The 24,286-nt window shown below is 36.7% G+C and overlaps 1 protein-coding gene across 20 annotated transcripts in view; it reads right to left on the bottom strand.

The window, feature by feature from the left end:
* Positions 1-24,286, bottom strand: part of LOC117291515 (CUGBP Elav-like family member 2) — a 97,847-nt gene that overhangs the window by 3,401 nt on the left and 70,160 nt on the right. For 4 of the 20 annotated variants that reach the window (XM_033773264.1, XM_033773268.1, XM_033773266.1 and 1 more), the window contains 8 exons: positions 20,969-21,034; positions 20,030-20,092; positions 16,365-16,436; positions 12,352-12,504; positions 11,300-11,365; positions 10,419-10,586; positions 8,409-8,571; positions 4,665-6,398 (listed from right to left, as the gene is read on the bottom strand). In XM_033773264.1, coding sequence (XP_033629155.1) covers positions 8,450-8,571; positions 10,419-10,586; positions 11,300-11,365; positions 12,352-12,504; positions 16,365-16,436; positions 20,030-20,092; positions 20,969-21,034 — 710 coding nt within the window. In that variant the 3' untranslated portion in view covers positions 4,665-6,398; positions 8,409-8,449. Of the gene's footprint in view, positions 1-4,663; positions 6,399-8,408; positions 8,572-10,418; positions 10,587-11,299; positions 11,366-12,351; positions 12,505-16,364; positions 16,437-20,029; positions 20,093-20,968; positions 21,035-24,286 lie in introns of those variants that run through there. The other 16 variants (XM_033773279.1, XM_033773281.1, XM_033773280.1 and 13 more) reach the window with 14 other exon arrangements.

The following is a 24,286-nucleotide window of genomic DNA, read 5'->3' as shown; positions in this document are numbered from 1 at the left end:
CTTCCATCATGCAACGTTTCAAATCCTACTTTAAAGTGTAAATATGTACATGAAAAGTCATGTTAAATAGACAACAACAAAAACCAAGACAGACAATGATAACGCTAGACAATGATGAAGAGGAAACAAAATGAACTGTAGACTAAGATAGGAGCAAAAGTTTAATGAGTTTTTCAACTGACAATACAGATACGTAACAATGCTAATGTGCAACAAACAATAAAGAACAATGACATCACTGTGTACTGTGCAAAAACACTATTCCATTCTGGAAAATTAAACATCGCACAAGTTCCCTTTTTTTTAAGGTGCAGTCGGGGTTACTGAAAATTTATCAATTCAAAATATTAAAACTAAAGTGAAATAGACTTGTGGTGGCATTTTTGTTGCTACCAGTGTAATTGTTACCTATCAAACGGTGGTAACTAAAATCACATGCATTCTTTTACTGACACAACTTTTTTTGTGAATGCTTGCAGGAGCAGAGGTTTGGACTGGATTTGAGGAACAATTTCTTTAATCCCGGTGATAATCCATTGATGTACCCCTTTCACTCGGAGTATTGACCCCTTGCACGCACATCCCGCGCGGTGAATGTGCCACGCTCACCATTTTGGTGGTCAATAGGTGTATGTGTAAACTCTGCATTGCCTAAAATGCACAGTATGACGGGTTTAAGATTTTCTGATAATTAAGTCAGGTGAATTGGGTCAATATTTGGATTATTAACTACATCATTCCTTCCAATACTAGGATCCAACCTACAGGCCTGATAGAGGCAACAAAGGCGATTGCCTCCATGCCCCCTTTTCATTGCCTTGGTGCCCTTGAAATGCTCCAGTAGAAATTTTTAATTTCCTCATAGGAGAAAATGCCTTGGTGCCCTTGCCCTTCCAAAAACGAGGCATACACGCCTGCCACCTACAACATGATAATGAGATTATCTTGCAACCTTCTCAGAAGTCACATTTTTCAATAAATTTGTTCAACAACTTGTGATCCGGGAGTTTGTTTTTTTCATTTACCAAGCACATTTTTGCACAGACATGTCGAGTTAAGATTATTACATACACAGCTACATAATTAACATTACCAGAGTACATCGACATAGCAACAACGCATAAAGAGTAAACATACAATGAAACTACTACATTGTAACTAAATGTGAACCAACAAAAACATACTGATTGACAATGATTGAAAAAACAAACATAGAATAACAGTCCCTTCTTTTACCAATGGAATACTCTCACAATTCAACTTCTCACTCAGAATTGGATCATACCATTTTCATTGGGGGATAACCAGGTTAGGACAAATTATCAAAGAGAGACATAGTTATATTATGCTATAAACCATAGACAATAGAGCTATACTGAGAGACTACCTCAAGCGGTATAAAGTTTGTCATATTTGACTAAATGCTGTTGAAATAGAAAAACCCCCAGCTATTTTTGAGTTAATGTTACAGAAAATTCTGCATAGCAAGATTGAAAATTGTAGAGCTGCCAACATTTTTAATTTTGTACAACAATCTGGAAGATATTTATAATTATAGTCAAACAGGAGAAAAAATTCCATCATCAGGAGACTTTCAAACCTGGTCCAATTTCATGCCTCTGCTTACCGTAAGCACAGAATCGGCGCTTACGGAAGCAGGGAATTCTGTGCTAACGGCAGGCGTATTCCGGCGGTTAGTAGCGAATTTTGGCTTCTGCGCTGGCGTACTTCACATAACTAGGCATGCTACGCCTAGAAGGCTAGCGCAGAGATTCAGAGCTCGAAGCGAGAAATCGTGATCAGAAGCGCAGAATTCGGAGGTAAGCAGACCCATGAAATTGGCAGAATCAGTGCGAGTTGGCAGCCCTAAAAATTGATCAAGAGTTTAGAGACATTTCTAGGCTGGTTCATCTCGCTGTAATACCCTAAGCAGACAAAGACTGTACAATCACATAAAGAAAATACACCAAGAAGCATTGGTACATGTATTTAAATACAACGCCTGCACATTAGGTGAGCACATGAAGAGCGTCAAGCAGTACAGAACACATTAGGGCACATTGGAAAAGTAAATTCGCAGAATGCAATGCACAACACAGCAGGCAGGTAATTTGAATAATAAGCAATAGATGAATTATTTAAGCAGGTTAGGAAAATTAACTATGAGCACATCTAGGTGATGCACATCTAAGTGTGTACTAGGACAACACACAAAAGTATGAAGACTATACACATTTAGAATAACAATCTGAGAATGCATTTTGAATGTGCATAAAGTGAGCCGTGCGATAAATTTGGGATAACTCACATTTGAGGCAGCATCAAGTGCAAATGGTTTGGTTTTGCTTTAACGATTTGGGGGTTTATTTGGGGTTTAAACTCCATACCATGTGATAAATGATCATAAATTTTGAAGAAAAAAAAAAATTGCATCTTTCGCTCAAAATTCCTCAGAGCAAAAGCGAAAAAGAAATGAGATCTTTTAGGATTGGAAGGGGCCAGTGTGCACGAAGAATGCGTATTGTGTAGGCATAAAAGAAAACAGCAGGTGCTGCATTTGGTTCTGCATGGGGGTTCATGCGAGAGAATACAGGGTTGTATATCAGAAGTACGCATGGGGTACATGCATACCTGCACCCGTAAAAACGCACTGGGTACACACAGGAACGCACCGGGTGCACCCTTAAGCACTGGGATCTAAGCACTGGGTACAATTTAAACATATGAACGCATTGGGTGCAACCATAAGCACTGGGTGCACACATAAGAACAGACGGGGGTGCATACAGAAGAATGACATGGGTACACGCACACGAAAAAATGAGGTACACACATAATGCACAGTGTAATTGATTAAACGCACAGGGTACACGCATATGAACGCATTTACTGATGAAACTCACAGGAATACAGCTTTTTTTTGGTGGTTTATATACATCTTTAGTGCACCATAAGATTGCACAGTTTGTTGTAAAAACATTATCAAACAATGACCAGTACATGAATGCTGACGATAGAAGGTATTTTCTCATTAATGCAAACTATATCACTACGTTACTGTATACTTTGGTGACAAAAACTATTTTCGGACGCAGAAAAACGTTTCTTGTGTATTCCATGTGTATCTGAGAAACCCCTTTTCTAAATTTCCTCTGTTCATGAACATGAAACAGCAGGAGTTCCCTTCCTCACAAAATATATGTGCACGCCTAAAACGGAAATAATTTAACGTAAAAAGCTCTATGATTCTATCGTTGCTTGCAAAATTCATCCCAGCTTTTTTTTTAGAACTGCATTTCTTAGAAACGTACTTTCTCTCTTCAAACTCCCTGCCACAAAATAAAAAACCCTGTATGACGAAAAACTTTCACATAATCATTTCAGTAAAAATTAAATTAAGTTCAATTTTCAGAAAAAAAAGAAAAAAAAACAATAGAGAGAGAAAACGAAAAAGAAGAAATAACACTGCCTACGCTTAACATAATACACCTACGTCAGAATAAAATTAACTTAATTTAAGAAAATTAACACATTTGCATTCACTTCATATGCTCCTGATTTTCATATGAATCTACAGTTGCAATTAAGCAAGGCAGTTTTTTTTTACCGAGATACAACACATCTCATAATTTGTTGCAAAATTATTACTTCAAGCGACACTCTTAACAGTGACTCTACACTTAAGCAGATTTGAATTAAACATTATACAATTACTACAGGAAAACAATTAGTTAATTACAAGTAACAGAGCTAAACAATTAACAACTACGAAAAACTAACGATAACATTAATTAACACTAAACATAACATCAGAAACTTGTTTTAGATAATGAGTGATACATATATTTTACAGAGAACAAGACCACTTTGTTTAAGACCAAACCTAAAACTAAAATTAGGATGATTAGGCAGAAAATCAAACTACGTAACTCGTAGATAAAACGATTAAAAAAACTAACAGGTTTAAACATTGAACATCAACACATATCAATGAATACATTGAGTTATACACTGTCTTATTTTACAACATCTTCACAAGTGAACAATCTTGCTGAGATTTGATACAACAATGTGTCTTCATACGAGCAAAGATTGAGGAAAGCTGTCGGTTGAAAGTTATCAACCATCTACTGAAACTTTTTTTTTCTTCACTCACATGCAAAAACCAAGGACTCAAAACACAGTTAAAGATACTCAATATGATGGAAGTAATACACTTGTCTTTTTTAAATGAATTTGCAACTGCAAGACATTTTTGGTTTATAGTAGTCAAATATTTGACATTTGAAATAACGAAATAATATACTTGTATACATTTCTTGTATGTACAGTTCTTTTTAGCTGCCATAGTGTTTGAACCTAGGGAGAATTTTACCCTCTTTTCTGATTTACAAATAAACTTGACCAAAATTGTATAAAATTCCTGAAAAACAGACTGGGATAAAAACACCTTTCCAGAATATTAGAGGTGAGTGGTATGATGTCAATTGTTTCATTTGAAACATATTTTTTCTTCTTCAAATATTTGAGAAAATTTGAGCGTTTCAAATGTGCACAAAGAGAGGGGAAAAACAATCAATTACTGCAAACAAATGTAATTAACAAATAAAAACAATCACTTCCAAAACATTTTATTGTAAACTTTAAGACAAATTGAAAAAAGAAAAATCAATAAAATAAAAATCTTTGATTTTGATTTATGTACTACTTGCTACATTAATAATAATAAAAAAGTTCACTTAAAAGTCTATTTTAGATTGATTTCTTTCATCTTTTTGAAGCATGACAAATTATTAACCAAGGTTTTCAAAATATGGTTTTATACTTTCAAATGAATTTCTTTATGGACTTTTATAAAAAATATCATCAATTGGGGAATAAGTCTTGAGCACTACTTGAAATGAGAACACTTCAAACACAGCAATTATATTTCTAACCAAACATGACACACAAAACATTCCTACATTCTTAGAATTCAAATGATCACTTCTTCAAAAAATTCTCTGAAAAAAGGGGTAAATTTCTTTGAAATGATCACAAACGGGACATCCGTTTTTAAGTGACGCTTTATAATTTTTTTGAAATGCACACAAAACATTTGAAAACTGCAGTAACATTACAACATAGATACGGTGTCTGTTAACATTTTATGTACAATGTTGTCGTGGCAACGCATTGCTTTCAATTCCTAAATCTACCGATTCTTTATTTTTTACACAATTTCATATTCTGTTTATTTATATACAGATTCTCTGAAGACAACATTGAGACAAGACAGTGAAAATGACGGTGTTTCTTCCCCCAAAAGTGGACAGAAGTAACAATGATCATGGATTTTGCCTCAAATCAGAGATTACGTTTCCAGTACAAAGATGTGACTTACAGAGTATTGTCCGAATACTTGAATTAAACATGAGACTTAATTTTGAACTAATCTGCTTATACTCTGGACCCCAAAAATCCAAAACATTGATTGCATATATTTGGGTAACCTTGTTGTGGCCCAAATCATGTCCACTCAGTGAAAATATCAAACCTTACAAAATTAGTTCATTCTGTTCTATTTCACAAATCTCTTCATTCGCCCATTCTTGACCCCCCCCCCCTAATTTTATCGCCTTCAACAGGTAAAAAGAGCTGAGTAAACTTTACAATAGGAAACTAGACTTTGGTGATTTTTTAAACAAACTGATCCGGTTTCCGACAAACCACTTGGTCCTGTGCTGTGCACACAACAAATAAATCAAACAATAAATAATCAATCATGACTTTCTGCAAAAAGCTAGAATCACAACCAGTACATGAAGAGTTCCATGACGAACCCCCAAATGATCCCCAGAGTTCACCTAGCTACATATAAATGTTTCTCTCTTCTTATTTTAAGACGATCAGCTCAGATTCACCGATTGTATTCAGATGATTCTGCCCTGTGATGAACGATTCCAAAAAATAATGCCATCAACCCCTAAAAACTTGATTCAGACAGTGATCTGGTGAATAAATCTGATCGAGCCCGCAAAATACACTAATCGTCACCGAAGGGCAGAATTTTCCAAAGTACAGTGGCTCCTTCTAAACCCATCGAATAAAACTTATGATTTTCAGGGGGTAATTCCCTGGTTATTTGTAGTCACATTCTGCATTAAACAACACCCTTGATGGTTTACACATTGATAGCAGACATGACGCAACAACACCACGAGTAGGACATCAAAAGCGGTGAGAACTTTAGACGCAAATGTGGACGTTTTTTTTAATTATTAATTTGAGACAACGTGACGCCACAACAAGAAGATGGTTTATCCGGGGGTAGAACACAAGCATTTTACACGGTCAGGACTTGAGACAACGGTCACACTTGGAACGTGACAGCAATGGACAGAATCAGAAGAAGTGATCTGATTGGGGAACAGGGAGAGCATAAGAAGGGGGGTTGGAAAGGGGGAGAGGATCGGGAAGTGGGATGGTTGGGATTTAGAAAAAGGAAACATGTAAATAATAAACACAATGCAAACACGAAACAGGTAAACAATGAGTCAATGTATATATAAACATGATTTTAGATGTTACTAGTTGTCAAGTTTCAGAAAGTATGTTATTTCAAAGTGTTAAATGATGACTTGCTAAACATTTCTTCAAAACTGTTGAACTAAAGCTTAATAAAGCAGGGAAACCCCACCCCACCCCACCCCACCCCAATTTGAATTTCATACAGCTTCTTAAGCCTGAAAAGTAGCTAAGCACAAACAAATTATGCTTACCAGAATAAGGTTACCAGCCAAACTATCAACCACATGTACAATCTGTGACTGGTATCCTGCTCATTTATGCTTAGCAGACCAATTGATAAGCGATATTTTCTGCTTAAGCAGCTCTATGAAATTAAGACCCCATGCGTTTAAATCATGTTAATTCATTTAAATTGTTCATCAATATTCCCACAAGCAATTCCAGACGTTCCAGGCAAAGATAAAATATTAAACCATCAAGTAACTGAGCAAAGGTCAAGAGTGGCAATCTACTGGACTAAATAAGGTTTCAGACGATTCCCATGGAAACAGATGATTCTCGAGTACAGCGCCGTACTGCACTTCAAGATGAGGCATGCCTTGGTTTTTTTTTGGTCATGACTTATTCAGAGCGAAAAGCCGATCTTAAGCCCCTTAAATTCCACATAGCTAGCTCGGCCTTACTTACCTTCAAAAGTCTCATTCCGCACTATTTAACTTCCTTGCAATTCGATCAAGCAAGTGATTCATATATTTTCATAAAGAATAAAAGTAACATGTTTGCACTGCAAAAAAACTGTTTATTGGGCCTTGCCAAATAGACGTTTCATAAATAATTCTGAACGTTCCTCTAGAGCACTCACAGTAACAAATGCGGCACTTCAATAAAAAGTATTTTTTGTTATCAAAATATGCACATATCAAAATGACATGTGACAGTAACAACATCTCGGCAAAACATAACGTGGATACATGCTTGTTGTAATTTGGCACTCCACTCTCTACTTTAAAGAGCAAAAGAAAAACTTGACTAGATTTTTCATCTTGTATAAATTTAATGTCGAGTTGAGGTTTCTCCCGTTCACAATGAGGGGAATTTCACATAGGAGGTCAGTTTCACATAGGATATTTTCCCCATTCACATTGAGGGGAATTTCACATAGGGAGGTTTTTCCCATTCACATTGAAGGTAATTTCACATCTAGGAGGTTTTTCTCATTCACATTGAGAGGAATTTCACATAGGGAGGTTTTTCCCATTCACATTGAGGGGAATTTCACATAGGAGGTTTTCCTCATTCACACTGAGGGTAATTCCCCATAGGGAGGTTTTTCCCATTCACATTGAAGGTAATTTCACATCTAGGAGGTTTTTCTCATTCACACTGAGGGTAATTTCCCATAGGGAGGTTTTTCCCATTCACATTGAAGGTAATTTCACATCTAGGAGGTTTTTCTCATTCACACTGAGGGTAATTTCACATAGGAGGTTTTCCTCATTCACACTGAGGGTAATTTCACATAGGGAGGTTTTTCCCATTCACATTGAGGGGAATTTCACATAGGGAGGTTTTTCTCATTCACACTGAGGGTAATTTCCCATAGGGAGGTTTTTCCCATTCACATTGAGGGGAATTTCACATAGGAGGTCAGTTACACATAGGATGTTTTCCCCATTCACATTGAGGGTAATTTCACATAGGAGGGGATATCTCATAGGAGATGTTACGTTTAATAATCCTAATGGCAGTGGATAATCAGTTTTTTAACTCTTGCCCTTGTGGACGTCATCAAGAGATTCTCGATTTGATTGAAACCCAATTAAGCAAACATCGGTCCACTCCACAACAGTTATCTCCTGCAAACATGTTACCTGGATTGCTATACGGTGGGTACTTACCTAATATATTGCAAATTGTGTGGCAGCCGTGTGCTTTTAACTTAGTAGGGCTTGTCCTTGGATCGCTTCAGCTGGACTTTAAGGCGTTTGGTTCCGATCTGGAAACCATTCATAGCTTGGATTGAGGCTTGCGCTGCAACTGGATTGTCGTAGCTTACAAAGCCTGTCAGGACACGAGGGAAAGAAGCAGTCATAAAATTACAAACTTGCCTTTCTTTTCATGGATTTCTCACGACATTTAAATTAATTCTTTATTTTATTTATTTAAAACTATTTAAAACAATATTTAACGAGGTTGCACCATTCAGTACAACTGATTATTTGGGGCCCTCACATTATAACGAAATACATCATAAGATAAACTAATACAACAAGACATGGCGGAAGGCCTGTAATAAGGGAAAAAGATAAACAATAGGCCTAATACAAAAGGACAAATGGAGGAATTAGAGCACCCTAACAGACAACCACACCAAAAGATAGAGATTACAAATCTGAACTAAAAGAAAACTGAGAGCCCCCATCCTCCCAAATGTAAATGTATAACATGGCATTTCATTCAAGTAAGCCTTGCAGTAGCACCGCGTACATAGTAGCACCATGTACATGAAAAAATCTCTTATTAGCCGTGGCGGTTCTGTTAAAAAGCCGACGGGGTAACGATTCAACATTTCAAGTATAATCGGTATCAGTATCGTTATCAGGTGAGAGTAGCATTGGTATTTCATGTAAATGATTCAAAACAATTTGAGGAACATATTTTGGGGTTTGGAAATGTAAAACAATAATGCTGTAGCAAGTAAAGAGAACAACAAAATATTCATCAATTTAACACATTTTACAGATCGTGGCATCAGCCGAATTACAAGTAAATTTACAAATAAAGTATCTACAAATTGAAGGAAGCACATCATAATAACAAAAGGAAACAAATCTAGAAACAATAAAATTGCACAAGGAAATTAGTGTCAGTAAGCTTAACAGTTATGCAAGGATTTAAACAACAAAATATGAACAGAAAAATAAAAGTAGAAAAAAAAACGATTAAAAAGAAGCATACATCAATTATTATTAAAAACTAGGTATGTCAATTTAATTCTGACAAAAAAGCTTATTTTTTCAAAGTTATTTGTATATGAACACTCAGAAAATAACAGAAGTGAACAGGATAAGAAAAGATACTACGTGTAAATTGAAAATGGTCCTTAAAGTTTGGAGAAACTAAAAAGGAAGAAGACAAGTTAAAGGCCCCGTCACACCTTCTTGACGTTTAAGCCAGCGAACGCCTGCAACACGATAAGCATTCGTTATGGAACAATCTCGTTTTGAATACGCTAAAATTTGAAAAAATCCATTGGTAGTTCATCGTATGCCAACGTTTTGGAGATAATATTTTCATACGTCAACATACGCTGGCTTAAACGCCAAGGTGTGACAGGGCCTTTAGAGAGCACAAAAGTTTAAGGAAACTTAAAGCAGAAGACAAGTTTATAAAGCACAAAAGTTTGGCGCACCTAAAACAGAAGGAGACCATTATAAAGACAGTGGACACTATTGGTTATTGTCAAAGACAAGTCTTCTCACTTGGTGTATCTCAACATATGCATAAAATATAAAAAACCTGTGAAAATTTGAGCTCAATTGGTCATCGAAGTTGCGAGATAATAATGAAAGAAAAAACACCCTGGTCACACGAAGTTGTGTGCTTTCTGATGCTTGATTTCGAGACTTGAGGTCTAGAAATCAAATACGTGGAAAATGACTTCTTTCTCGAAAACTACGTCACTTCAGAGGGAGCTGTTTCTCACAATGTTTTATACTATCAACCTCTCCCCATTACTCGTTACCAAGTTTTTATGCTAATAATTATTTTGAGTAATTACTAATAGTGTCCACTGCCTTTAAAGTTTGGAGAAACTAAAACGGAAGAAGACACGTTTATAAAGCACAAAGGTTTGCAGAATGTAAAAGCAGAAGAATACAACTTGAAAGAGGACAAACATTTCTTACCAAAACACTTGCTGAGGTTTGTATTCTTATCGATGAATACTTTGGCGCTGACCACGGTACCAAAGGGGGCGAAGGCCTGTAGTAAGTCAGAGTCTTGAAACTCTTGTGGAAGGTGGTAGATGAAGAGATTGGCGCCATCGGGCCCTGCAGTTTGAGGATACGTCACAGCTGCTTCAGCAATGTCAAGTATCCAGGGAGTCAAATCAACATAATGGTAGCCAAATCGGCAATCAATTTATAGACAATACAATAAAATAAATAATAAAAATAATATGAATATTCCTTAATATTACATATTTAAGTCAACATTGAAAGACAAAATATTTCAGGGAAAATACGATTTGAAATGTTTGCATTTTTTTCTATATCAAAATAAAGCAAAATCACATCAAATACAAATCAAAGTTATTCAAATTAAGTCAAATAAACTTGAGACTGTTTGTTATGTGTCTGGCTCTTGATAACTGTAAACTTTGACTGAACTTAAATTTTGAGTTGTTGGTATTTATTGTGAAAATCTAAAAAACATTCTGCATGGTGACAAAGAAATCTCAAACTTGCCCCTGCACAGTGAATTTGTACAGCTTGTTCATGGCTGTAACTCATTGTGGTAAATGGCAACAAATTTTGTTTATATTCCAGAGCTGGGTCACAATATATAGGCTCTGCTTACCGCCAAAATTATGCAGGGCAAGCACGAAAGTTCTGCACTAGCTGTGTAAGCGAAGAATGCCTCGTAACCTGTAGTTTGCAAAAGTCTATTCTTTACTTACGGTAAGCAGAGCCATGAAATTAGGCCCCGTTCTGAAAACTGTCGGTCATATTTGGCATGATGGGTAACGAATCAATAAAATAATGAGGAAAAATGGCTGTGATTTTACCTTCTTTCTGCTTCGTATTAAGTGTCTGCTGCTGGAAATTTGCTCCAAAACCATTTGAGAATTGTGCTGTTGATTGGAAATGAAAACAAAATAATAAAAGATGGCTGGTGTTTAACGCTGACACTGGTTTGAGAGGTCAGTGCCGAAATTAGTTTGAAAATGGCTGCCCTAGAAAAAAACAACCGATTATTTCTAATGTTTACCAAAATATGAAAACCTAAAAAAATTGTCCAATTTGTAACTAAAATATAACATTCAACTGGATAAATGAGTGTTAACTATATTTTTTTTATTTGTATAAAATCACTTTTATTACAGGAAGGTACATATAATATAGGCAAGTTATTCATTTGCAATTTTGGCAGCATATTATTTGTTGCTTTCACCTGAAAGACAGCTTTGGCTAAATGTTCAAACACTTTTCCCCAACACCAGGAGTGCTTTCAAAATGGGTTTAATCTTTTGCAAAACAAAAATAATTGTTTTTGACTTCATATTTAGATAAATTTTTAGCAAGTTTGTGTTATGTTTGCACAAAAAGGAATCAGTTGGAGAGTTACTTTTCATGCACGTAACCCGAGTCTCAACAAGCAAACCATCATGCAGAAAAACGGCGGCTTTATCAAAAATTTAGTTTCCAACAAATGTAAAACGGGTGAAGAAAACCTCACACAATACCCCACAATAAAAATAGAAGGGTGCAATGTACTGCACACAAACACTCAAAGCATTTAGTAGTGGTAAGTAGACAATCAAGGTGGATGTGATAAGAGACAGAAAATATGGGGATGAGTTGCACACTTTTTGTTTGGTCTAAAACACACAGGGATGACGAAAAGACTGTTGACTGGAAGGGGGACAAAAACATTTGACAGCAAGGCAGGTTTACAAAGCAGCCTTTAAATACTGCAGGTTTTTCTTTGAGTGACATAAAAAAAAAAAAAAAAACGCAATCCCGCTTCTGCCACTAAGAGGTTCTACAGGGTATTATACTTGGTCCAGTGTTTCTCCCTATGTGTTTTTTTTGCACAGGTGATATTATCTCCCTTTACCTGCATACTGCTGGATTCCTGAGTAGGCTTGTGTCAAAGCATTAAAGTCCAGTCCAGGCGTGCTCGAATTTCCCGTTCCAAGGCCACCTCCGAAAGCGGACCCAGAGCCGAGCCCGTTCATCCCACTCATTCCACCACTGCCCATGCCCGAACCTTTAGGGTCAAAGGGTAAAGGTCAGGCATCATGCTATGCAATTCAGCTGCATTACATCACCCCTTTTATGCTAGCATTCCATAGTAATTAACTCATTTGTCTCAAATCATCTGCCTATAAAATAGTGAGCTAGTGAAGTATCCAAACACCAGTTAGAAATACCGGTAATGGACAAAAAGTTTGAAGACATACCAAGGAAAATAGGAGAAAACACAACATAAAGATAAAACAATAACAAGGATGGAAACAATATTTAAAAAAGACCACATCAACATATTCGATTAAAAAGTGACACAATCACTAGGACACCTATATATAAACAACCGTAATTCAATTTCATACAGAGACAGAAACCAAATAAAATGAGGGACTCAACTTTCAAGTTTTAAATACTCTCTTTTTTAAACGAATAAACAGAAATTCCAGAGTATTGTTTGAAAGGGACTATTTAATGTGATGTACACTGACCAGCCTTGCCATCAGGTAAATGGTGTGAGGGGAACAGTGAACACACTTGGTGGGGGGAGGGGAGGGGTGTGGGAGGGGTGGGCGGGTGTGGGAGGAGGATTTGTCTTGTTCACACACACCATGCTATAATGATGAATGAAGGGTGCATGCACACAATAATCAAACCAAAACCTCACTGCAACCACTGAAGCATGATCAATTATAAATAGGTCAGTCCACATAGATAAAATCCCATGAACTATCAATTCTGTCCGATAACTCTGTTCAATCGGAACTCTCATGGTAAAATGATTTTTTTTTTATAAATCAATTTCAGTGAGCTAAGCACTAATCAGCAAATAACATTTAACTGCAAGGGAAAATAAGCAGAAACCAGTCACAAATTCTGTCATTTTTCAGACTACGCCATCTTGAAACCAAGCCTAACCAAGCCATCAACAAACTTGGTTACAGTTTGGTCATAACAGCTGCGTCTCCGCCGTTGAAACAAACATGTGAAACACTCAATCAATGACCGATGCAAAAACATGTTTTGGGTTGATGTCGCTAAAAACGGGCCCCGTTTGTCGAAGAACTGTTCCCCAGGGTGGGGGGCCCCGTTAGTCGAAGAACTGTTCCCCAGGATGGGCCTCGGGAACCTTATATCGTTCACATCTGGCTTTTTTTTTGTTTAGCTCATTACATAATGGCTTCTCAGATAGAATCTACCCAAGACAAAGGGAGATGACTCGAAAAAGAGGGGGAAAAAATTATGTCATTTTACTTTTTGGTTTGTTTCAATATAGGCATAAGTCATCTAATCAATTGCATGTACTTCAATTCAATTATTCTACAAATGAAAACAAAAAACCCGATGGCAAAACTGAATCTTCAATTTGATTATCTCCAGGAACATTTTTCTTCTTCTTCTTTGCAGAGTGAAATGTGGAAACTGCTGCCTAATTTAGTTATTGAATCTACAGTCCACGACATATCTGCAGGCAAGTCACTTGCTAGTTGGTTTGACGTAGCATCGCAGTTTCAAATAATTTATGTCCCCGTTCTCTTTAAAGTTGGGGTAGAAGTGGCGTGGTTCACTTTTCCTTTTTTGAAATGCAAATGTTGACTTGAAACATTCAGGCTTAAGGGTTGCTTGGGCCTTTCATCAGATCGACTTGACAAGAAAACAATGAGCTTTTTCACAATTACTTCAGGGAATTTGAGGTGGGGTCCTGGCTTCGACAACCTCACTGGACCCAACAACCAAGACCCCCTTTCCCCCAAAGAAAACAAGGGACTATGGTCAGGAGAAGTTATCTTCCTCATTCTCTTGCAATTTCACAACAAATTAAACATTATTCAGTGGAGTGGTTCATTCAAGTTGGGTTTTACTTGTCAAGAAATTGCTTTAGATTCACTGAACAAAAATGTTGCTGGTCATATCAAACATTTCCTAATGTTTAATTGACAGCAAGGTGACCCAATCACAGTTAAGCCAACCAAATCTCAATATAACCACCAAATATTGGCAACTTTGAAGCCCACACTAAGTGTCAAGCTGGGGGTTAGTCAAGGCAAAAATTCACTTGACACAATCACAAGTGTTGCAAAAAACTCACACAAATTTTGTTTGACTTTATGGTAGAAACAAATCACACAGTGTTTTTTTTTTAGTTGAATGCAGATGGTAGGGAATTATATCAACTTCAAATGCAAAACATCAAACCACGTCAAGCAACCTACCCGCAGATGACTGTGTGTCCCAACCACTACGCTCACTTGACTGTCCTGGGTACGCACGTAACGGTTTGCCGCCTGCTTTTTTTTAGAAAACGTTATGAATAGTTTTGTCATTTATAAACAGTATATATATATTTGGTTTGCGGTAGCACCATGTGTGCGTCTACTTGCCAGGTAGATTTTTTTTATCCTTATAGAACCGTCTTGCTTTATATTCTACTATCGCGGAAAAGATCTCTAAAAAGAACTGTCTTGCTTTTTAACTTTTTGTCCTGCTTAAAAAATATCTTTAACTGACTGGAGAACCACTTTTTTTTATCCCTGAAACTAATCTGGAGTCTTGCACACCATTATTTGAAAACTTTTCAGTGGACAGGTGAAAAATAAAATAAAAAAAGTGCTAAGGAAAAAAGGGAGAAAGAATGAAGAAAGGGATAAGAGCTTCCCTTAAAAAAAAAAAAAAAAAGATGCTTAGATTTTAATTTTTAATGCTTGAGAAGTAAATCTTATTCCAATGATTTTTCTTAAGGAATAGGCAAAAATGGTAGAGCAAATAGAAGATGTAGTTAAGAAGGTTTAAGAATTATTAGGCAATTGTTTATTAAAATAAGTTTGTTGGCGATTTGTTTTTCAACATAAAGAATATGGCAAAGTAAACAGCATGATAATTATTCTTGAAAAGGGTTACAAAAATAAATGTTGTTTGCACTAAAAATGGAGCATTATAATGGCGCACAAATATAAAATAACAATTTCAGAAATGAAAATACATAATGGGTTGAATTGACAATGGCAGATCTAGGAATCAACTAAACCCCTTACGTTTTTTTGTTTCGTCAAACATCTACAACTTCTTGTAAAGAAGCCAGTTTCCAAACAAACTTGGCTGAACTAGTGGCTGTGACGCCACAAAAAGAGAGGTCTACAGTTTGTGTGCCTCATGGCTCAGTTCTTGATCGTTTATCAAAACCTTTCCAACAGACAGTTTTTGAAACTACTGCTGACTCCTAGATCTCTCAGAGGGGAATGGGGAAGCAAAGCACTTGGAAAAAAATGAAGATGAGGAATAATGAGGATGTCAACAAGAAACTTCACCAGCAATATTACTAACATAAAACAACACTTTCAGGAATTGTACAAGATAACATGCTACACACACACACATACACCACAGAGAGAGAAAAGTGATGGGACCCATTGTATAGTAGATCTTGGATAAAGCTCTGGCTGAAAGCTGCCACATTGTGTGTTCAGTTGTTACAAAAGTGAATTCCAACAATTTAGTTTCTCCCTTTTAAAAAAGACGTGCCACTTCACTGAGAACTTTTGCTCTCACTCAGAAAAATGATCAATTGTCAGTGCCCTTAAGCTTATTATTCTCTTGTGAAATAAACATTTTACACTGTTTTGGGGTGTTTTTCACTAATTCATCATAATGGTTCGAGGGCCTCTTCCACAACACAGGTTTGCAAAATCACACTCATTTCAAGGAATTAGCCATTTACATCTACATTTTGGTGGCTGAAAATCTGTGACAATCCCAGAATGTAAAATTTGTGAAGCTCCCAGAATTTAAGAAATGTTAGAACTGCTTTCCTTCTATGCACTAGAATGGGTCCCACATGCAACCGTTCACTCAAGACAAAACCGAAGAGAGCAGAATCCAATGTACCTGACATTCCACCGAGTCCAAATCCAGACCCCATCCCTGACATGCAGGAACCAGTGTTACCCATCATGGCTCCTGTGTAGTGGTGAGCAAGGGGGGATAGAGAGAGAAAGAGAAGGAAACTAGACTAAAAAAACTGAGTACCAGACTAATGTCAAAGTGAAGAATCACCAGTAAAAAGTCCACAGCAATATAACAAAAAATTAGGGGAATGAAAAAAAGACGGATTACTGGTGGTTAGCAAAATTTGCCGTGTGAATAACTGAATTCAATTCTCAAAAAAAAACAAAAAAAAAAAAACAATCCTGTTTCTTTTATTAAGCCTTTGAGAAAGACTCTGCTTGGGTCGAAACATCAGGCCATTAATCGTTTCTACCTCATTTATACCATAGGTCCTTTTGGTTGGTGAGCGGCTAGCAACAGCTAATTCTATTTTCTCTTTTATTTGGGACGAAAATGTCTTTTTGATCCTTATTGGCAAAAAAGTTCATCAAAAGCTTTGTTCTAAATTTGTTATATCAGATAAAATAAACACCATTCTCTGCTGTTGATAAAGACCCTCATTAAGCCATCCAACCCACCACAGCATCCGATTTCTCACAGACGAAATGGTGCCAGATAGTAAGGCAGAATTTCACCGAACAATACACCCAGAAAATGTGGGCCAATCAACGCGGGCCGCTATAAATGGATCCGCTGTCCGGGATGTGAGAAATGGTCTGATCCTGTCAATCTGACTGATTGGAAAGAGACTGTGGTGTTGCTCTGCACGCCGAGTTTAAATTGCCTCCGTCACTACAGGCCCCCCCTCCGATCTTGACCCAGGCAAATTTTTATCACCCTGCTTAAACCCAGACGGCTGTCTGTAATTTGGGCTAGTATATTTCTCTGATGAAGGCACCAAAAAAGAAGAGATCACAAAATTGTGTCTGAATTATTTTGATTAGCAGAGCTTATGTGTTCATCACTCTGCCATCCGATCTTGACCCAGGCAAATTTTTAAAGGAACACGTTGCCTTGAATCGGACGAGTTGGTCTGTAAAAAGTGTTTGTAACCGTTTATTATAAAATGCATATGGTTGGGAAGATGTTGTTAAATACAATAATCCACACAAATTTGCCTCGAAATTGCGTGGTTTTCCTTTTACATTGCGAATTAACGCGAATTAGTCGACGAGGTAAAAGGAAAACCCTGCAATTTCGAGGCTTGTTGTGTGGATTATGCATTTTATAACAAACGGTTGCAAACGCTTTTTATAGACCAACTCGTCCGATCCAAGGCAACGTGTTCCTTAAATCAGCTGCCTAAACTCAGACTGCCGTCTGTAATTTGGGCAAATTTGTTTCTCTGATGAAGACACCAGAAAGAAGAGATCGCTACATTATTTTTTCGACTCTGCATGTTTTTGTTTTAGTTTTAATATGTTTCATTAAATCGTTTTACAAAGAACAGAGCTGATTTAAGAACACATTCAATTGTTGTGTGCTGCTTGGACTACCCATAGGTGTGTCTTGCCTTGTTACAACAGCAGACAAATGAATCTGAACTCTTTAAAAAAGAATTCACATTGCCAAGTTACTCACAACACCACAAAGGGAAGGGGGGGGGGTGTCAATCCAGGTTTGGGGTCAAAACAGTGCAGTCTAACAAAACAAATCAAAGTGTATCAATAAAGTAGACTAGAACAGGAAAAGCAGAGAGAAGGACAGATACAAAAACTTCTGCTATAACAGAAGGTCAAACATCGTCGGACTTCTTAGAGGATGTTTCTTTAAAACCAATGTACTTGTGAATAGATTGATTGCAATACGCATCATTGACTACCATCTTTGATGTAAAACAATGGAAAAGTGCATGCGAGTATGCGGACAGCACGACTTTCGGCCAATGATCGCTCTTCACACATATCTCACAAGATCTTTCCTTGAATCTAAGCAACGTTTGACCATAGTTTGGGCCTCTGAAATAACAGCCACAAGAGAGGAGAGTGACATTGTTAAAAACAACCACACAATAGCAAAACAAGACAGTTTTAACTTCATGAGACAGAATGTGCAAACAAAGAAGCGGTGATATTTTATGAATTAATAAAATGTTACATTTGTGTCAGATTAAAAGAGAATGCGGTTTCTAAACTTTGTAACAATTTGCGTCATTTCAAATTTTCATTCTTGCAGTTGATTTCATAGAATTAACAGGAACATAAATGTACTGTGCAAACAAAAATTAATTAAAAAGCCAAACATAACATTGCTCCCTGTTAGCTTTTGATTGTTTTCAACAAGCATGAGGCTTTCACAATCTATAGTTTTCTTTGGTTATGATTACAAATAAAAGTTTAGTGCTTTTACAAACTTTAACACTGGAAACAAATTCATAGTGTGTGCATATACACTGTAGTTTTTAAGCTTGGCCCAAAAAACCAAAAAACAACCCAGCGTCAAAACATTTGTAGAGTACATAGATCCCTTCAGAACTTTAAAGGTAGGGTCATAGATTGGCAAGTACTCAAAAACTGAATGGCCATAAAGACTTACTTGGTGAGAAGCGCTGCAGCTGTTGATAGAATAACTATTTTGAGAAAGGATTTCCTTTGAAGTATTATGGTTTGGATAATTGTTGACAATTAAACATTGGAATCGGGGAAACGATTCATGCATGAATCATTTCTCAGATTTCTAAGGGGCGGTGTCCGTTTGGCAGTTAGAACCCACTGTCAGTCCACTGAAAGTTCCGTTATATTTTTTTTTTAAAGACAATGGATACTATTGGTAATTATCAAAGACTAGTCTTCACAGTAGGTAAATCTCAACATATGCATAAAATAACAAACCTGTGAAATCTTGAGCTCAATCGGTCGTCGAAGTTGCGCGAAAATAATGAAAAAAAAAACACCCTCGTGGCACGAAGTTGTAAGCGTTTAGATGGTTGATTTCGAGACCTCAAATTCTAAAATTACCTCTTTCTGGAAAACTATAGCACTTCAGAGGGAGCCGTTTCTCACAATGTTTTATACTATCAACATCTCCCCATTAGTCATTACAAAGTCAGGTTTTATGCTAATACTTATTTTGAGTAATTACCAGTAGTGTCCACTGCCTTTAAGCTGTTTTATCAGCAAGATAGACACTGTAATTCAGCTGAAACTTTCACATGCAGCTTTTATAATTTATAATTCTGACTTTAAATCAGCATTCTGTTGACAAAACCAGTTTAACCTTTGACCCTACCTTTAAACATGGATATTATTTTTTTATATAGCTCCATGCTTTCAACCAATCCTGCACACATATTGGCATATAAAAGAGTCTGTGTCACAGAGAGATATGAAACTGAAGTGTGACCACACTTAGCAGAAATGTGACCATACTCGGCAATTTAGAAAGACTGGTTTAGTTTTTGACATAAAATTACTACACATTTCAAAAATAGGTGCAAACGGCTGAACAAATTTTACTGATAATATTTTTCCAAACCCATCTCGATGGAAAGAATTTTGAAAAATGTACACGTGCGAAATTCAACTTCCACATCAAAACAGGGAGTGTTTAAAGCAAAACAATGTAAATACGACAGCGGGGGTAAAATCCATTTACAAAAACAAACTGAACACTCACGAATGAGCAGCAATTCACAGCAATAATAAAAAAAAGAGAGGAAAACCTACGTGTTTGGGGTTCATGAAGAAGAGCGGAACGTGCAGTGACAGCTGTCGGGGAGGGATACATCCCTAAAAAATGCAAATGAATGTAAAGTACATGCAAATGAGTGGTAAGTACATGCAGATGAATGTCGATGACATGCAAATTAATGCAAATGTACATGTAAACTAGATGCAAATGCATGTAGATTACATGCAAATGAGTGATAAGTTTCATGTGACTGACTGGAAATCATATGAAAATGGCTTCAACTGCTGCAAGTGGAAGTTGTGGAAATAAATTCTAACAGCATTTTTAAAGTATTACAAAATTGCAGAGAAGAAATTTTAAAGCAAATAGTCGGGAAAAAACACCAAGTTAGTTTTTTGGGGTTTTCTTTCAACCTTAAGTCAGAAATCATTGGTGAGAGATTCAGTGCTTGTATGGTTTACTATTAAAACAGAATTTGGCATTAAGACATTTTTTAACAGAAAGAGGTTTCAGAGTTAATAATATTGAAGCTAGACAAAGCGAAAAAAAAAAAACCAAAGCCAACCCCCAAAACATACATAACCCAAAGGAACTTTATAAAAGTAACTTTTACACACATTAAGCATTTTTAAACATGATACGTCCCTTTGGTATAACTAGGCACAATTTTTCATGCAAGGTGTGTATAAACCAACAGCCAAGTTATGAAAATAAAAACCCAACCAACCAACCAAACCAAACTAACAAAAACCAGAACAAACAAATAAATAAAATAAATAAATAAATAAATGATCACATCAAACAAATACTCCAAAATAAACAACTGTCCCCAACTTCCGATGAGGAAAGTCAATTAAGCCCCCAACCAATCACATCACAGCAACTACTACTCATGCATGCAAATCTATGAAACTCATTTGCATAATAATGTGATGCATAAAAACATGATGGAATGATGGATTGAGGGTTGCAACCTTTTAATGCTTGTAGGCCCAACAGTCCTGAGATATTGCTAGTGTTTGCCGCGCTTGAGCCTGTGCCTGTATATGGAGGAAAAAGCAGTGGCATGGAGACTCAAAACGTTACCATGGTGGCACACCATTTCTTATACATCTTTGTAGATAAATAGTTCACTAAATCCTGCTGGTACGTGTAGATGTATAGCCCTTTTCACACTACTCTATTCCCCGGGGAAACAGCCAGCCCTTTCACACTTGGATTGCTTTACCCCTGATCTACCCTGGCGAATGGGCATACCCCGGGGAATAGTCACCCCTGCTCTGGAGTTGGGGTAAGCGGTAAAACCCCCAGGTATTCTTGAAACGTGCAACCGGAACCCCATGGAAAAGGGACCTAGACGGGGATAGTGTGAAAGGGGCCAGAGTAACCATGGGGTTACAAAAAAAAAACCAGGGTCTCCCCAGGGTTGTATTCCACAGGGGATAAGAGAACGGTGTGAAAAGGGCTTTTGTGTCTCGCCAATCTGGCAAAAACTAACCCCACTTTACATGGAATGGCTCCATCAAACCCCAAGGAATTTGTTGTCTACTTCAAAGGATTAAAGTTATCATACAGGATTGATAAAGATGCAAAATGCAATTGTTTAGTTTTAGTCTGAAAGCCGATTGATCAAGAGCCATTTTTTTCCCCGTGAAAAATATCTCTCTGAAATGGAGTAATATTCAAGCAAACTGTATCTGCTAAAAAAATAAAAAAAATAAAAAATTGCCACAGCTGATTGGGAAAATGTGTTTACCCTGTTTTTTTTAAAAATACTATTTCCCCCGACTCACACAATGGATTAAGCCCAGATTTTCACAGGTTTTTCTTTATCTCATGTACAATTGTTGATCGCACAAAACATGAACACCATATACTTTAACAGCTCTACCAATTCTCTATAACACCTTCAAAAAAACAAACGTTTTTTTTATTTTTTTTTTATTTTAGACTTCACATTAATTTTGTGTGACGTGGAGATCAACATGTACATAAGCACTTCTAACAATGTTATTATTTGATTGCCTGTGCAGTTGTGAAACAGAGAAATTTGGGGGTAAAATTATCCGTCCCATCCACACGGAGCTGAGAGTAGAGTAACCAGGCATGGAGGCATGGAGGCACACAACATATCCACTGACCAACAGGAGTTTAGACTATAATAATACCCGACCTCGAAATAATCCAGACAGATGGTCCAGATAGACTGCAATTTGTTTGGCTATACAATACATACACATTGTTATCAAAAAATGATAAATGAATGGATAGTTTTTTAAATGAAAGATTCATGGGATACTTGCTTATACAGTTAAATATTCATTCACTGGAATGAGTGGATTTTTTTTTTTTTTTTAAGTGAAGTGATTTTTAGTCATGACTTTGGTTATAATACATGAATGATCTCATACAGGTACATGTACATGCCTGTTTGGTTATGACTCTACTATCATAATGGAATAGATATGAATATTTATCAACAAATATTTTTAAAGGGTAATAAGAAATTCCTGCCCCACAGTCCGGGACAGAGCTGCCAATATTTGCATCTTGCAACCAGGGAGAATTTTAACTAGATATTTTAGAGTTTCATTCAAACATTTTCTGTGATCAGGGAGATTTTCAAATTTGTTCATCCCAACATGGAATGGTTGAATTATTTTTAAAGAGCTCTCTACAGAATCAGGAAGAGTTGGCAGCTTTGGTTCAAGTAAAAATATTTTCTAAAATTATTAAATCAATCTCGGATCGTTCAACTGCAACTACCAAGATATCAGACAATAAGACTAACTGTATACTTGTAATAATTCAACCATGGTGTTGACTAAAAAAACACAATGGATTTGAAAAGCAGGGTTAGGGTTCACAGTGGGTCAAGGTAGGGTTACAGAAAATCCAACCACCAAACTAAAAGAAAAAACCTGGGGTCGATTTCACAAAGAAGTAGGACTAGTCATAACTTAGTTAGTTACATGTAGGTTAGAACTAGTCCTAACTTAATGTAGGACTAGTTCTAACATAGACTAGATCTAAGAGATATTAAAAACTTAAGGCTGGGTCCTTAAGGCTAGTTAGAAATAACGCATCCTAACTCGAGATAAGACTTGTCTTAACTCTTTGTGAAATCCACCCCAGAAGGAACAAATGACCACTGAGTAGTTAATTTCAGAAAATGGGCTTCTACTAAAGGCTGGTTTGTAAGCAACAATTACATTTTTGCCTTCTTGCTTGAAATAAAATTACCTCCAACAATTTGGGTGGAGGTGAATATAGATAGGGAGAGGGGGATGACACTAAAAAGAAAACAAAGAAAGGGGAGAAAAGAAGAGAGAGAAAAAAAAGAAAAGAAAAAAAAGAAGGCCAGCAGGATCATCATGGTTTCCAGCATTTTTATCAACCTTGCAATGGGCCATTTGGTTTAAAGACATTGGACACTATTGGTAACTGTCAATGACTAGTCTTCTCACTTGGTGTATCTCAACATATGCATATCGTAACAAAACCTGTGAAAATTTAAGCTCAATCGATCATCGAAGTTGCGAGATATTAATGATTGTAACAACACCCTTGTCACACTTGTGTCTTTTCAGATGCTTGATTTCGAAACCTCAAATTCTAAATCTGAGGTCTCGAAATCAAATTCGTGGAAAATTACTTCTTTCTCGAAAACTACGTAACTTCAGAGGGAGCTGTTTCTCACAATGTTTTATGCAATCAACCTCTCCCTATTAATCATAATCAAGAAAGGTTTTATGATAATAATTATTTTGAGTAATTACCAAAAGTGACCACTGCCTTTAATTGCAATAGGAACTACTCTATTATTACATGATGACACTGACAGACTAACCAAGACACTGGACTGACAAACAAAAGATGAATAGAGGACGGAGAGTGGGGGGGGGGGGGATATACAACAAAATAAAATCCCATAAAAAGAATTATAGTAAAAACTTAAAAAAAGGAGAGTTTTCAAAGTGAAGCTACAACTTAATAAAGTATGTGTTAAATAATTCACCAATGGGGTGGGTGTGGGAGGGGGGCGGGGCAAAGACGCTGACAGACAAACAAACCTGAAACAAACAGACAAACACCTCGGACCAAATAGACACAAGGAGAAAAGCAGAAAGACTGCAGCTACAGAGACAAAACCTAAGCAGACAGACAGACAGACAGACAGACAGACAGACAGACAGACAGACAGACAGACAGACAGACAGACAGACAGACAAACACTCCAATCACAAGCTGAAAGGACAAACAGACTGGCCTGCACACAAGGAATTTAAATG

This window comes from Asterias rubens, chromosome 6 (assembly GCF_902459465.1).
Source record: "Asterias rubens chromosome 6, eAstRub1.3, whole genome shotgun sequence".
Taxonomy (NCBI): Eukaryota; Metazoa; Echinodermata; class Asteroidea; order Forcipulatida; family Asteriidae; genus Asterias; species Asterias rubens.
This window is presented reverse-complemented; position numbering and strand designations above follow the sequence as displayed.